Source organism: Athene noctua, chromosome 16 (assembly GCF_965140245.1).
Source record: "Athene noctua chromosome 16, bAthNoc1.hap1.1, whole genome shotgun sequence".
NCBI classification, from domain to species: Eukaryota; Metazoa; Chordata; class Aves; order Strigiformes; family Strigidae; genus Athene; species Athene noctua.
Genome location: NC_134052.1, coordinates 927,047 through 942,743, shown reverse-complemented (window position 1 = coordinate 942,743; position 15,697 = coordinate 927,047). Strand labels below are relative to the sequence as shown.

At 60.5% G+C, this 15,697-nt stretch overlaps 1 protein-coding gene across 1 annotated transcript; it reads right to left on the bottom strand.

Moving 5' to 3' along the window:
* Positions 1–4,540: 4,540 nt before the first annotated feature.
* Positions 4,541–14,348, bottom strand: MYL9 (myosin light chain 9). Its single transcript, XM_074920311.1, has 5 exons — positions 14,290–14,348; positions 13,284–13,357; positions 6,717–6,920; positions 5,392–5,553; positions 4,541–5,171 (listed from the first exon to the last, which is right to left on the bottom strand). The coding sequence occupies exons 3-5, from the start codon at positions 6,898–6,900 to the stop codon at positions 4,999–5,001; spliced, it is 519 nt and encodes a 172-aa protein (XP_074776412.1). The 5' UTR covers positions 6,901–6,920; positions 13,284–13,357; positions 14,290–14,348; the 3' UTR covers positions 4,541–4,998.
* Between the last annotated feature and the right edge of the window lie 1,349 nt (positions 14,349–15,697).

Genomic DNA, 15,697 nt, shown 5'->3' with positions numbered 1-15,697 from the left:
GGGATGGGGCTCTGCCCCGCTCCCGGACACGGTGCCCGGCGGGAGGGAGCCCCCGCACCCGCCCGGCCCCACGGGCTGCGGAAATGCCGCGGTAACCCCCTCCTGCGCGGAGCTGCTCCCCGGCAGGGACTCCCACCCAGGGACACCCACCCAGGGACACCTGCCCAGGACACCCACCCAGGGATACCCCTGCGGGGGCACCCACCCAGGGACACCCACCTGGGGACACTCACCAAGACAAGCACCTACCCAGGGACACTCACCCAGGGGCACCCACGCAGTGACACCCCCAGAAGGCACCACACAAGGACCCCCGGACATGTTAAGGCTGAATCCTGGAACTGAGCACCGAGGGGTTCCTGGTGTCCGTGGACAGGGAGCAGGCAGGCGCCGGCTGCACCAGGCCTGGGAACAGGAGCTGCTGGGGCGAGTGTGGGTGACAACCCCAGGGACCTCAGACCACCCTGTGGCACCAGCAGTGCTTCATTTGGTGGCTTTTTTACTTACTAAATGGGAAATCAGAACCTCAGCGCATCACCGCTCCCATGAAAGTATTTCAGAGCAGGGATGGTGATCGAGGGGGCACCAGGTGGGCCTTTGCCATGCCCAGTGCCAGCGGGCTGGGCGAGGTCTGGGAGGCCTTACCGGGCTGCCCTGCCCTCCCTGCGCCTCTCCACTGCAGTAGCAGAGCCCAAGGTCACCTTTGGAGTTTTGGAGACCAAATCGCTCTGCTTATGCGCAAGCACGCTGCTGGTCCCGGCTGTGGCTCCCGTCGGATTTCCCCAGCACGTGCTCCCTGCCTTTCTGTGGCGTGGGGCTGGGTCACACCTTCACCCTCTGCCGGATGGTCAGGACGGGCAGGTGAGCAGCGCCGAGCCCGGAAGGGGCTGTGTCCATGGCACAAGGTGGGGACCACAGAGAGAAGAGCTGCTCTGAGCAGCGGTGCGACATCCCGTGGGGTGGCACCCTCTGGGCTGCGTGATGACGTGGTGAGAAACGCAGGCTGATCCCTTCCAGCTCCAGTGTGGAGAAAGTGCTGCCACAGGAAGCCAAGATGACCCTGTCCAGTGGCCAGCCCAGAAGGATGCTAGCAGAGAGACCCCCCTTTTGTGGATGTCCCCTTTGGGATGTCTATACCCCCTCTTGAGGATGTCCACACTCATCCTTGCCAAGCCAGGCACCGCACTCGTGTGCATCCCACCAGGGACCCATGTGCTTGTGAGGCACAGCAGCCCCAAGGGTCACCGGCCCTGCTCCACCTTTCTCCACACCAAGCTTGTCCGCCACAGGTGTTTGATGGCACCCTGGTGCAGGAGCCAGCCCTGAGGCAAGCTCTCCCCTCCCAGGTTCCACCACCTTTGTGGGCTGTGCTGCAGCTCCCCTCCCTCCTCTCTTTTCTGCTTGCAGGGAGAAAGATCCATTCAGGTATTGAGAAAAGCTGCAAAAAAAAGCTTATTTTATGGTAGGTTTTTGGTCCGTGAAAAGCAGATTGTGTGGTGCAATAAAGGATTAAATGGCAAAAAGAAGATAATTCCTTAAAGTGTTTGTTTAGTTGCTACTAAATCTTTGAGGTCCTGAGTGAAACTGTACCCCCATGTTGCTATAGCTCCATTAATGCAGATGCAGCAGGGGCTGGTGAACCACAGGCGAGGTGTGGGGCCAGCCCTGGGTGCAAATCCTGTCTGCTGCAGGTTTCACCAGTGCACAGTGCATCCCCCGCCCCAGCCAGCCCCCTCACAGAAGGCTGGCTCCTGCCTGCAAACCAGGGCCATTACCGGGCAGGTGCGTTCACCCTCCTGCTCTGCTCCCTGCCTGGGTGCCCAGCAGGGAGGGGGGGCACTGCAGAGCACCCCTGGCCGCCCTGCCAGGGTCTGTGTCAGCTGCCGTGCTCAGGCAGGACTGTCCTCCAGAGCAGTCTGCTTTTGCTCCTACCCTTTGAAAAAGGCTGTATTAGTCTTCTGCCTACTTGAGGCAACTGGGAAATGGTCCCTGGGCTCAAATACCTGTCCAAAGGCTGGGCCGTGAGTCCTCCTGTGCTCCCTGGGCTAGACACAGGCAGTGTAGAAGCAGCTTTGGAAAAATCCCACTGGGTGCCTGGGTGCTGCGTCTGGGGAGCCTAAATCCCTGGGCAGAGCCAGCCTGGAGCAGGAGCCAGGGAGCTCCCAGCTGTGGGGAATTAGGAGCCCTGTGGGGTGAGGGGCCACGGCAGGGGCTATGGGGCATCTCTTTGCCTGCTCTCACTAAGGGCTTGTCCAGGCTGAATCCCTCCACAGTTGGCCCTGCATAGTCTGGCCGGGCCCATTGACATGATAATACTATTAAACTTCAGCAATTTGAAAAACAATCAGCCAGAAAGAGCTCGAAGGGGGATGCTGGAAACCCCAGGCAGCCTCCGTGGGTGTTGACCCTTCCCAGGCAGTATTTCCTCCAACCTTTGCCCACCCTTTGCTATTTCACCTGGATTTTTGGCAAGGAAAATAGGATTTGTGGTCAGCTGTGATGGCTGTTGGCTACAGCCCTGCCCTTGGGGCCCGTGTCTGGCTCTCCAGCACTGAGGGTCCTGCTCCCTGTTGAGGGCCACCAGACTCCCAGCAGGCTGAGATTCCCCCAGAGGTCCCGTGAGTGGTGTTAACAGGGCTTTTTTACTGGTTCACAGCCTGCCTTTGCTCTGCAAAAGCCACAGCTGGATGGCCTTGAGCTGGAGCCATGGTGATGTTAAGTAGGAGGGAAAAGATAGTGGGTGTTTGTCCTTCCCCTGCTCAGGGATGGAGTGGGAGCCTCGGGCTGGTGTTTAAAGGCAGGTTTAAAGCTTTAAAAGCAATCCTGGTCTGCTCAGCGAGGAGACTGACAGTTGTGTTAAAGCGCCAGGCTGGGCACTGATGGAACAGGGAGCACCACGAAAACACCCAGTGTTGGACTGTTGGTGCCCCAGCACGGCGGTGCACACCTCAGCCCAAGTCAGCTGGAGCACGAGCTGCCTCACCACCTCCAGCACCAGGGGCTCTGCCCGGCTCCAGCACCAGAAGACAGTTTGCCCGCAGTGTGGCAGAGACCTTGCAGAGGCTGTAGGCCCTTCCCCACGCCACTCAGTTTATCTCCAGCCTCGGCCCTCTGCCCCGACATGTCTGTGAGACATTCACTTTGGTGTGTGTGTCCCAGTGAACAGGGCCTTTTAGAAAGCATCCTGCCCTCCAGCAGCCTTAAGGCCTGGGACTTTGCTCTGGAAGTGGGAGAACTGCAGGTTTTTCCCCCCTACAGAGAGAACTAGGGAAGGATCTTGGCATCTGCGAGCCTGGAGGTGGGCTGGTTTGAGGCTGTGGCTGCAGAGCACAAGTCATGGCCCTGGGGAGCTCCCCGGGAGAGCACGTGTTCAGCCTTTCACATCTCTGTGTCCCTGATAATTCAGTTCATCTTTCCTTGTGTTGGCAGTGCCTGGGAAATAGAAGCACCAAGAACTAAGGAGAAATTTTGTGCCAGGGAAGGTTTAGACTGGATATTAGGAAGTATTTCTTTGCAGAAGGGGCTGTTGGGCGTTGGAATGGGCTGCCCAGGGCAGGGGGGGAGTCCCCATCCCTGGAGGTGTTTAAGAGTAGAGTTGACCCAGTGCTGAGGGATCTGGTGGAGTTGGGAACGGTCAGTGTGAGGTTAACGGTTGGACTGGAGGAGCTTCAAGGTCCTTCCCAACCTCGATGATTCTGCGATTCTGTGAACTGTGGGTCATCCCCCAGGTGAGAGCATCGCCCCGGGCCTGGCAGGTCTCTGAGCACAGCCGGGGCTGCCAAACCCCTCTGATCCCAGCAGCACACGCCCACAGACCCTGTCTGAGCTTCCCCTGTGCACTGGAAGCATCTCCAGCATGTACTGTGCCCTCACCAGGTTCCGTGGGTTTGTAATCATGTTTTTGAAGGAAGAAATGCAGGAAACTCATCCCTCCAGGGCAGGGAGATGGGGCTGACTTCAAGCACCAGTTGACAGCAGCTTTGCAAGGCAGGAGCCCTCTGTGCTCCTACACCCTTGTCAGGGTGGTGATAAATAACCAAACCGAAGGGAAAAGCCCCCTCCCATTTCTTACCCTCCCTGACTCTGACCCCCACTCTCCCCCTGCTCAGGGTGACATAAAAGGGTGGCCAAGCCCCTGGGACCCTGAACCAACTTATGGGGGGAGTGTGGCTAGCACCTTGCCAAGTGTGTCTCAGTCTACCCGTCTGCCCACCCCAATGCTGGGGCTGAGCAGAGCGACCCCCATCCTATCAGCAAAGGTGGGAAATGGTGCTCAAGCTGATTTAACCTGAGTTGGGAGCAATTGGGCTTTGAAAACAGGCTGCCCCACTGGAAGGGGCCCCAGGTGGCAATGGCAGTGAGGTGGGGGATGCCCTCCAAAGCAACCAGGCAGGCGGGCAGCATGGCACGGCACGGCGTCGGCCCATGAGGGACCCACACTCCACATGTCTCCGTATCACACCCAACAGATTTTATACGCCGCTTCAGCTTCCCGAATCCCTCAGATCACAGGCTCTAAAGCCATAAAACAGCAAGGGAGGAGGAAACAAAGTGGGTTTTCTTTCACAAAGGAAGGGAGCATGGGAGGAGAGCGGAGAGATGCTTCCTCTCTGTGCAACAGACCCGAGACGGGGATCGCTCAGGCTCGAGCCAGCCAAAATCCCCATGGGCAAGCGCTCACCTGGGATGTTCACCCTGGCCCTGGGGACCTGCGGCATGGTGGCTCTGGGGGTCAACAGGTGCTTGGGGGGGGGTCCCAGCCAGGCTGGGGTTCCCAGCAAAGTGAGCCTGTGGGTGGGAGAGGTGATGGGAGGGGAGGCCTGGGGCTGATGGATGGGCACACAGCGATGCAGTGATGGGAGCACTTCCCCTCCAAGCGTGACCTGATGCAAGGTGCTGGTCCTGGGAGGTGTTTCCCACGGAGGGAGACAGCTGTGGGGGGCCGAGGGGTGGGAGGTGTGCTCAGGAGGAGACAGAGGGAACGAGCGGCCCTGGACTCTAATCGTCCTTGTCCTTGGCCCCGTGCTTCAGGATGCGGGTGAACTCCACGTAGTTGAAGTTGCCCTTCTTGTCAATGGGCGCCTCCCGGTACATCTCATCCACCTCCTCATCAGTGAACCTGTCTCCCATGGTGGTCAGCAGCTCACGCAGATGGTCCTCGTGAATAAAGCCTGCAGGGATGGCAGACAGTGGCATTAGCAGTGGAACCGTGGGAGGGCTGAGCAGCAGGACCTTCCCCACCTCTCCTGAGGACACTGCTGCCCAGTTCTCCCACTCCGGAGTTGCTTGGGGACTGTCCCCAAGGATTTGGCCCCAACCCTTGTCCTGGCTGCATGCCCAAGGGGCACAGCGCCCAGGCAGAGCATGGGGCTGTGCAGGCAGTGCCCGTACCCGACGCCTCCTCGTCAAAGCAGGCAAAGGCATTGCGGATGACATCCTCCGGGTCGGTGCCGTTCAGCTTCTCCCCGAACATGGTGAGGAACATGGTGAAGTTGATGGGCCCTGGCGCCTCGCTCATCATGCCCTCCAGGTACTCGTCAGTGGGGTTCTTGCCTGCCGGACACAGGCAGGGGTGTGGGTGCAGGGCCCTGCTCTCCCCCCAGCACCCAGCCCACACACCCAGCCGTCTGTTGGTTTTTTTTAATTGCAAATTAATTTGCTGGTGCACATTCACCCACCCCGTGAACAAGGGAAGGGAGTTTCCACAGTGCCAGGTGGTCCCCCCTTGGCATCCCTCCTCATGCTTTAATCCATGCCAGAGGCCACCTGGAACCAAGCTCTGCCAGGCTCAGCCTCAAGGGAGATGCAGGAATTCATCTGGGGGTGACCAGGAACTAAACCCATGGCTTTTCCCCTTTCCCCTGGCAGCTGACACCCACTACTACCCAAGGTGAGGGGCAGCGATGTCCCCACACAAGCCTCGTGCTGCTGATGTCCCTAGCACTCTTCCTACCATGGATGCACCAGGGTTGGTTTAACCTCCTCCGCTGAGGTCTGTGTGCCCCCAGTGCCTGGCCCCTCTCTGCTCCCAGAGCTGGGGCTCACCGGGAGGAGGGAGGTCCTTCCCACAGCCAGGTAGGACCTCCAGAACAGGTTTGGCTGCCAGGTCAATCATTGACAGACCTCCCAAAGTGTGTGGAGGTACCACAGGGAGCTGGAGCAGGGAGCAGGAGGTGGGAGCCATGGCCTGCAGCAGAGATCAGGCTCTGGGTGAGGAGCATGGCCAGACCTGCAAGCCTTGACTGGCCAAGGGATCATGCTGGCGCAGGGACCAGTCTCTTCTGTCACTCAGGCTGAGAGCAACAGGAGGGCTTTGTCCCACAGGGATGACCCCAAGCAGTATTCTGGGGTGAGACTACTCAAACAATGGCTGCATCTGGTGGTTGCTCCTAGGATAGAGCTTCTCCCCCAAGGGAGCTCTCCTCCCTTCTAGTGAGCAGAGCTGTAAGAGCAACACACCAAGCTGTGTGCCCTGGGGTGCCTCCACAAATGGACCTTCTACGGTCAACTGGTGCCAGCACAGAATCTCCCAGATTTTGCAGCCAGCATCAGGCTGTCCCAAAGCAGGAGGGCTGTGCCTCATCCCACCAAAGCTGGTCTTCAACACCAGGTGTGAGGCATTAGGTCACCCAGCAGCTCTCCCCACTTGCCAAGGAGGCGTTGAGGGCAGAAGGGGCTGAGGGACACGTGCGGGCATGAGGAAAGGATCTCCTCACCGAGGGAAGCCAGCATGTCGTGCAGATCCTCCTTGTCAATGAAGCCATCGCGGTTCTGGTCGATCATGTTGAAGGCTTCCTTGAACTCCTGGATCTGCGACTGGTCGAACATGGCGAAGACGTTGGAGGTGGCGCGCTGGGGGCGCTTCTTGGTGGTCTTGGCTTTGGCACGTTTGCTGGACATGTTGGCGGGTGGGGTGGTACCTAGGGGCAGGGCAGCAGGCAGGAGTGTCAGGAGGGCTGGGGCAGGCTGGGGCTGGGGGTCTGGAGCAGAGGCAGGGCCACACAGCTCCTGGCACCTCCAGTCCCGTGCCTCAGTTTCCCTGGCTGTCACGGTTTGGCAACAGTGGGATAAGGCAGTCGCAGGGTCAGACGTGGGGACAGGCGAGACTCAGGCTCTAATGAGTCCCCTGGGAAGTCACAGGAGCAGGCAGCGCTCACTGGCACCCCCTCCCCAGGGCTGCCCCACGGGCAGGGCTCCCTGCCCACACCCTCGGCCCCCAAACCCCAAACCCACTTGCTGCCTGTCCCCTTTGCATCCCAGGCACAAGGAAAGACGCTGAGCCCAGCACCCGGTGTCCCCCCACTGCCGTCACTCCCAGGGGGGCCATGGGGGTGGGTGCCTCAGCATTTTGGGCAGAGCTTAGCTGTGCCCCCCCCTTCCCGCCAGTCTTCCCTCCTCTGGCAAGGGCTCTCCACAGCCCTCCCCAGCGCAGCTCCCGGGGCGATGGGTCTCCCTGGCCTCCTCCTTTTCACTGCTCAGAAGCAGCCCCCGGCGCCGTCCCGTGAGGTGGGCTGAGCACAGCACCCAGCACCCAGTGGGAAGGGGTTATCTGCTCCGGGCACATTCCTCACATACCACCGCCTCCCCTCCCCCTCCATCCTCCCACCTCACTGCCGGGTCTGGCCAGGCCAAAGGCCGCTCGCCGCCTCCCTCCCCACCCCAGTGCCCGGCTGTGCCCCTCGCTCTGCCCGGGGATCCCACGGAAGGGGCCCCGAAGTGGAGGGGACAGAGGGCTAGTGGAACCCTGGGAGGCTGCAGAGCCCCTGTGGGGCAGGGGGGAGCGGCCAGACACCGCCAGGACCGCGGGGTGCTGAGGGCTGGTGCTTTGCCCCTCCAGGCTGTTCCCTTCTCCTGGCAAAGAGGGGGGCAGCAGCGGGATGGACAGACCTTTGAGGATACGGCTGGGACAATGCATGTCCCGTGGGGAATGGCAAAGGGACCATGTGGACCCCAAACTCCACTGAGACAGGACCGTGGCAGGAAAACCTGCTCTTTCAAAGTGGGGCTCCTGCCCCCAGCCCGTGCTGGCGAGCGCCCAGCAGAGTCAGGCTGGAGCTGAGAGCCCATTTCCACCTTGAGATGGTGCCCAAGTCCCTTCATAACCTCCGAGCTGGAGATCAGTGATATTCCCCCATGCTGCCAGGCTGAGGGATGCTGTCAGTATTTAACACACACTGAGCCATGAGTGCTGGGAACCCAAACAGGACTTACATGGGGTGCTCAGCACCCCCAGCAACCAGTGATGTTGCCTGAGAGGAGGATGCTCAGACCTCTCCCAGTCAAATCCTGCCAAGCAGAACTCAGCAAGATGCCAGCAAAGACCAGCCTGGCAGAGGGACAGTGTCAGCTGCCAGCTCAGCACGGCACTAAGAGAAAATCTGGGGCGAGATCAGCCCAAGGGAGAGATCAGAATCCCAGAATCATTCATGTTGGAAAAGCCCCTCGGGATCATCGAGTCCAACCCTCAGCCCGACAAAGTTCTCCCCTACCCCACATCCCCCACAGCTCATCCCAACGGCCCTTAAACACCCCCAGGGATGGGGACTCCCCCCTCCCTGGGCAGCCTGTTCCACTCTCTGACCACTCTGTCCGGGAAACATTTTCTCCTCATGTCCAGTCTGACCCTCCCCTGTTGCAGTTTAAAGCCGTTCCCTCTTGTTCTGTCACTAATCCCCTGTGAGAAGAGACCAGCACCAACCCCTCTGCAATGTCCTTTCAGGGAGCTGCAGAGGGATGAGGTCTCCCCTCAGCCTCCTCCTCCTCACACTGAACACTCCCAGCTCCTTCCCTGGCTCCTCACAGGATTTATTCTCCAGGCCCTTCCCCAGCCTCGTTGCCCTCCTCTGCCCTCGCTCCAGCCCCTCGAGATCTCTCTCGTATTGAGGTGCCCAAACCTGGACACAACGCTCCAGGTGTGGCCTCACCAGTGCAGAGCACAGGGGGACTGTCACCTCCCTGATTCTGCTGGTCACGCTATTTCTAATAGAAGCCAGGATGTCGTTGGCTTCCTTGGCCACCTGGGCTCACTGCCGGCTCATGTTCATCTGCTTGTCACTGAGAACCCCCAGACCCTTCTCTCCCAGACAGCTCCAGCCACACGTCCCTGCTGAGATGCTGCTCAGAGCACTCATGTTTCTACCACAGTCATTTCTCCCTCACACACAGTCCTGTGCCTTAGTTTCCCCATCTGGGTCAACGTCTGGCATGGGGGGCAATGTTAAATTAAAGGATCATAAATTAATTCCATGGGGGATTTTTTATTACTACTCTGCTCTGCTGTGTGCCCCATGCCATGGCTGCCTGGGTTCCTGCCTTCTCTCGCAGGGGACACAGAGCAGTTAAGGAACTACATCATGTTGCATAAAGCAGCACAAAGCAAAAAGCCCAGGGAGCTGTGTGCCAGCAATCGTGCCCGGCTGGCCTGGCCACCCTGGGCGTGCTGCCCCAGGATCCACTTCCCGGCTGGGTCCTTAATGCTGATGCACCCTGGTGGACCGCAGGGCCCTGGAGACCTTCTGTCCCAGCAGGACCCAGCGCTGTCAGGGACTAGGGCAGAGCAGATGGCCTTCCCCTGCACCCCCACAGCTCCTGCCAGCCCCCCAGACCTTACCCACTTTCCAGATCTTTCCCTCCCCACCTGCTATCCCTCTTTCAAGGGCTTGCAGAGGAAGGGTCAGAGCAGCCACCAGCCTGGTCCCCACCCCGCTGTGGTCCCCAGGCTCCCCTAACTGGCCTGCGCTGGAAGGACATCCCAGGGGCTGTGTAACTGCCAAATCTCAGCCACCGCGTCAGTGCTGGCAGGGCTGCCTGGCACCATGGTGCCCAGCCAAGCTCCGAGGGGGCTGAGGACTCTCCCCCCACCCTGACACCCGCTCCTGTCCCACTGCGGGAGCAGCGCACCACACCACAGAGCCTGACGGCACCCGTCAAGCCCAAGCTGGGACCTTCATCTGCCAGGGATGTGCTCCATGTCCCGGGGAGACAGTCCCCACCTCATCCCCCATGAGCTCCAGCGGCTGCAGGCACTGGGATGGAAACCGCACTGCCCCGAGCTGCCCTGACTGGCACCCAGTGCCTAACAGCAGCCATCAAATCACCCCACCATCCCCCAGACACTCAGTCCTTTCCCAGCACCCCCGAGGAAAGAGACATTGGTCACCAGCCAGCTGAGGAGAGCAGCAGGACTGGAGAGCCCAGCCATGCCCACCCCTGTGTGGGCAGATCTCAGCCCAGCACAGGCCATCTCTCGCCCACTGCTTCCTCCAGCCTTGCTGCTCCATGAAGCTCTTTGCAGCCAGCCAGCCTGTTTCTGCCTGCCCTGCCAGACACCCGCGGGCGCTGCCGGCCCATCACCATCCCCCAGGCAGCAGCGCGGGGAAGCTCAGCTGAGCACCACAACTTCTCTGTGCCAGGTCAGAGCCAGCAATAAAAGCTCTGCTGCTGGCCCACGGCACTGGGCTCAGCTTTCAAAACACGACAAATTATTAGCAGAAATATTAGCAGAAGACTAGAGAAATAAGCAGGAGTTTTGCTCTCACCACATGAATTAATATTATCCAAATATTTACCCTGCCCCGGCTGTGACCAGCAGCAGAAGCGCGGCTTGGCACCCTCTCCAGAGAGATGGTTCTCGTTAGGGAGATTAAGTACGATTTTGACAGCACATGGTTTTGCTGTTTGATCCAAAATATGCCCTGGAAAGATGCTTTGTCCCAGGGTCCAGCTTGGCCAGGTCATCTCCTAATCTATTCTATTTCTGCTGTTAGCAGACCCTTTCGGGCTGGCTGGGACTTTTTTGGGTCAGTGCAGGGAAAGGTGCCTCTTGCATGAGACAGAAGTGATTCACAGTGAGGCCTGATTCGATGGGGGCGATCCGTGCTGTGCACAGGGGCTCAGCAGCCACAGTCCCCTGCTCTGTGAGCCCACGCCTTTTTGGGATTCCTGAAAAACCAATGCCCAGAGCGTTTCAGGGAATGCCTGACCATGACGCCCTGCATGCTGGGGTGGACTCAGCTGAGCCAGCTGGTGCAGCCACCAAACCTCCAGCTTCCTCCTCAGCAAGAAGGAAACCCACAGAGACTGGTCCCACTCCTGCCACCCCACACTGAAAGCCCCAGCCCAGCCCAGAAGCTGCTGATCTCAGGCAGCAGAACCGAGGAGGTTAGCACTGGGGTGAGACCCCAGCCAGCCTGGCATGAGAGCCATGCACTGCTCTGATCACACATCACTGCCTGCCCTTATTCCCTCGTCCTTCTGCCACCGCTTGTGCTGAGATGATCTCCCTGCCTCCTGCACCACTGGGCCTCTGTCTTCCCCACCTGAGAGTCTGACCCAAGGGGTCACAGGGCTGGCTTAAAAAGTCTTTAAGTTAGTAAGGAAAATAGTTTAGTTTTAAAGAGAAAGTGCAAAGACCCACAGTTATCGGAAAAATAAACCACCATGTGTTTCCTCCTTGGTAAAAACCAAACGAGCAGCTCCATCCTGGTGCTGCTTCCTGACCGTGCTGGGGAGGGTGGGATAAGCCAGAGGGACATGGCAGTGCTGCCAGGGCAGGCAGGCCCCATCCTCCTTTCTCCTGCCTGCTTCCACCCTTCCTTACCCGGCATCTCCTGTGCTGCTCCAGCTCACTATCCCAGCTGAGAAATAAAACGGCCGGGACCTGCTACTGGGCCAGTGGGCTGGGTGGCATGAAGAAGGGTGCCCAGGCGGGGAGGGAACGAGGCAGCTCCCCTTGAGGTGGCAGCAGCCTGTTCCCGGGCCCCGGGTGGGTGTTCCCATGCATTCAGAAGCTACAAACACCCGGGATATGCTGCTAAGGGCTCCCCAAGGGTGGCTCCCCCAAAGCTGGCCATGCAACTGCAGGAGCCACCTCTAAAAGTGCTGCAGAGGCTCCGGCACCACGTGGGGCTGCCCTGCGGCACAGCCAGAGAGGGACATCACCTGCTCACAGAGAGCTCCTCTCTGCCACAAGATGCTTGATGTGCATCTGCTGGATACTTTTGGTCTGGGTGGGGAAAGAGGAACTCAAACAGCCCCGGCAGTCCCAGAGGGCTTCAGGGTGAAGGATGGCACCCTGGGGGGACTGTCTTTAAATCTCTGCCCAATGGCACTTCCTCAAATTAATTGCTAATACCAGTGAGCCACAACACGGCCGGGTTTACTCATGTGCAAGGGCTGTCCCTCCACCGTGCACAGCCAGGCACTCCCTGACACAGGACAGCACCGCAGGGAGTGGAGCACAGGCAGCAGTTCGATCCCCTCGCCCAGGGAGGCACAAGGGCCAGTGTGGGTGACACCTTGCAGCATCCCACACTGGCACAGGAGGCTGCAGGGCAGCGCTGCAGCCAGGGCATCCTTCCGCCCATAAAGGTTTGCTGTCTGCCAGGCACCTCTCACAGCACCGGCACTGCCCGGGAGCGGACATCCTGCCTCCGGGGCCAGCGGGACACGCGGACCAGGTTGTCATACGCTGGAGGAGGGAGCAGGGAGCAGCTCATCTTCCATGCCTAATCTGTTATTAAACCACCCCTTTTCTCCAGCACAGCCCTGCCCAGTATACCCTCAGGATTGCTCCGCTCTGTGCCTTCTGCCAAGGGGTGTCGGTGCTGGGGGGGGCACGCTGCCAGCCAGAGGCACTGGGAGCTGCAGGATGAGCCCCCCATCTCCCTCAGCACTGCAGGACCAGAGGTGGGCAGCCATTCTGCTCCTTTTTTGGCCTTATTAGAGATGATTGTGGAAGAGGGAGTTTGGAGGCGAGGAGAAAGCAGAACCCAAACCCTGGGCTGTGTCCCTGGCCCAGCCGCGTCCACCAGCACTCACAAACCAGTGAGCAGTTTTCCTGTGCAAACAGGGAGGAGCAGGGCAGCGTCAGGGAGCCAGAGGAAAGCATGCAGTGACCCCTGGGAGGGAGACTTGATCCCAGCCCTCCTTCAGCTCCCACCACACACCAGGAACCCGTCCAGGCCTATGTGCAGTTTTGGGGCTCAGCTGCAAGTCCAGCACATGTTTCTGGGCAAGGTCCTTCCTGACAAGTTCAGGGGACAAGGACCTCCCCGTGCCCATATGGCACGCACAAACCCTTCCAAAGGGTAACTTCTGGGGCCATCACAAGCAGACAGAGCACCAACACCATCACCATGCAAAAGACCTGGCACCCAGCACCCTTCGGATAGGTAGGCTGGGAAACAGGACCGTAGGGCAGAAGGTGTTCATGGTCTTGGGCCACCAGCATAACATGCCCTGGAGTGGGTTTGATATTTTCCCAGGAGATTTAAGGGGCTCACCTTGGCAGGGGAATCTGTCCGCAGCGCCTTGGAGGGGGAGGTGACCGCAAACTCCTCCTACAGCCACACAGAGCCTGCCAGTGAGGAGAGGAAAAAAATTCAAGTGACTGAAGAAACCCAACCATCTTTGGTCAGCAGTGGTGGTTGTTGACACTTAGGGATGTTCCACTCCAAAGAATGCTGCTTCAGCAGCCGCCTGCTCCTACACATCCATGTTCTAAAGCCTCCCTGGCTTTTATCACAGTCGTAACATTTTGTACCAAAAGGGCATGCAGGGAGGCAAGCCAAGAGGACCTCGAGGTTTCATGGGCAAGGCTAAACGAAACACAACGTTCCTCTGTGTTTAAGACTGAGGGAAATAAGCTAAATAAAGTTTTTCTGCCTTACAACAGTTAATTGCCCGAAGTTGCTCTCGAGTGACTGGGGAGATCTCTGGAGCATCACGTTTGCATCTGGATCTTGGCTCTGGCCACCAGCAAAAAGACTTGGGGGAAAAGCAGATGTTCCAGACAGGAATAGCTCTCACAAACCAGGAGGCAGGTGAAGCCCCGGGCAACAGGATCTGCTCTGGCAGCGCTGCCATCCCGGGGAATCCCAGCTCCAAGTCACCGCAGGAGGTTACCGAGAACTTTTCTGGAGACCGATGCTCGCCCCCCCTAGCCGGGACATCCCTGCCGGGCCCCGGAGCGATGCTCTCCCCGCCTGCCCGGGCAGGGGGGGGCCCGGCTGGGACGCACCGGGGCCTCTCCTGCCGCCGCATCGTCCCCTCCCCAGGGCTGACCCAGCACTGGCTCCGGCACCGCAGCGGCGGGGGGCGGCCGGGGGCTGCTCCCTCCCGCTCTCCCCGGGGCAGCCGCTCCCCGCGTCCTGCCGCTTCCCCTCCGAGCTGTCCCCAGCTCCACCCCGCCCGGCTCCATCCCGCCCGGCTCCATCCCGCCCGGCTCCATCCCGGGCCGGCCGCTGCCCGTGGCGCCCGGCGGAGCGGGGAGCGGCGGGGCCGCCTCACCTGGCTCGGAGCGGGGGAGCTGCGGGGCGGCCGGCGCTGCTCTGCCGGGGCCCGTCCCGCGGCGCGGCCCTAGGGGCGGGCGGGCGGCGGGGGCCCGGGGCGGTGCCGCCCGCCCCGTCGCGGCGCGGCCCTGCCCGCCCCATCCCGCCCGGCCCGGCTCGGCCCTTACAAGGCAGAAGAATGCGGCGGGGCCGCGGCCGCGGGGCCGGGCCGGTGGCACGGCGCTCCGGCCTTATATAGACGAAAGGGCGCGGGAGCGGCCCGCGCGTGTCCGCTTTCCCGCGGGGAGATGGGCAGCTCGGGGCGGGCGCCCGGGGGGCTGCGAACTGGCACGTCCCGGCGTCCCCGGGGGCCACCCTGCGTCTCCCCAGCCTGAGGACACCGGGAGCCGCTGTGTCCTGCGGAGCCGTGGGCACCCGCGGATGACACCAGCCAGGGGCCCACGGGTGGTGCTTCACCCTGGGCTTCCCGGGGCAGCTCTGGCTGCGGCAGCAGGGCCGGGGCAGGTCCCCGTGGAGCAGCGGCTCCTTTGGGTTACAGGGAGAGGCGCCGAGGGCACCCCAAGGCTGCACCGGGCCTCTGTGGACAGTCCGGTGAAACCACGCTGCGAGGGGAACCGAGGCCAGAAGGACCACCCAGTCAGCGCTGAGCCCTGCCTTGCCCCAGGCTGGAAGTCCCCGGACCCGCTTGAACGGCCCCTCGAGGGTTCTCTGAAAAGTGACGCAGACCTGCCCCATTCCCAGGCTGGGGTTCGGAGCCCGGAGGCGCAGGAATGGGGAGTTCCTACCCTTGGCCCAGGACGGGCACCGCTCCTGGGACGCCTCTCGGGGGCAGCAGGTCTTGCTCCCCTTTCCTTCCCACCAGCGACCCTGTGCCACATCCCAGCCCTGCAGGCACCAAGAGGTCCTGTGGGCTCCCCATTGGGGGGTGGTGCCCCCCACCAGACATCATCCAAGAGGGGATTTATCTTCGGTTTGCAGGAGCCCACAACACCAGGGCCAGAATTCAGTCTGCAGAGGAGCAGGCGAGTGGGAGACACCGGGACTGTTTCTGAGAGGGATTCACCCACCCTGGAGCAGAGCTGCTCTGCCCAAGCACGCAAGAGACAGGGACCCCACCCTGCCGTCACCCCTGGGCCCTTCCCAGCATGGCAGAGCCGTGCCAAGAGGACAGCATGGAGCACATGGGCTGCACTCACAGCAGCACAGGTGAATGAGCAGTGACACAAATTGCTCTCCAGCTGCCATTCTCCTGTGGTGCATCACTGCAAACAACAGTTAAAAAGCCAAAAACCCTGTTTGGTGCAAAATCAATGGCCATGCCCTGCAGCAGCCTGGCCAGACCCTGACTAGGGCATGGATTTTCTTCCTGCTGGCTCAGAAGAGCAGCGACCTGCTCTGCCAACAAC

Excerpts from the sequence above, each read along its gene's own strand:
- MYL9 (XM_074920311.1), bottom strand. The coding sequence starts at position 6,900 with ATGTCCAGCAAACGTGCCAAAGCCAAGACCACCAAGAAGCGCCCCCAG. Across the intron at positions 5,554-6,716 it reads CGACATGCTGGCTTCCCTCG|GCAAGAACCCCACTGACGAG; the intron begins GTGAGGAGATCC and ends TGTGTCCGGCAG. Across the intron at positions 5,172-5,391 it reads CTTTGACGAGGAGGCGTCGG|GCTTTATTCACGAGGACCAT; the intron begins GTACGGGCACTG and ends CCATCCCTGCAG.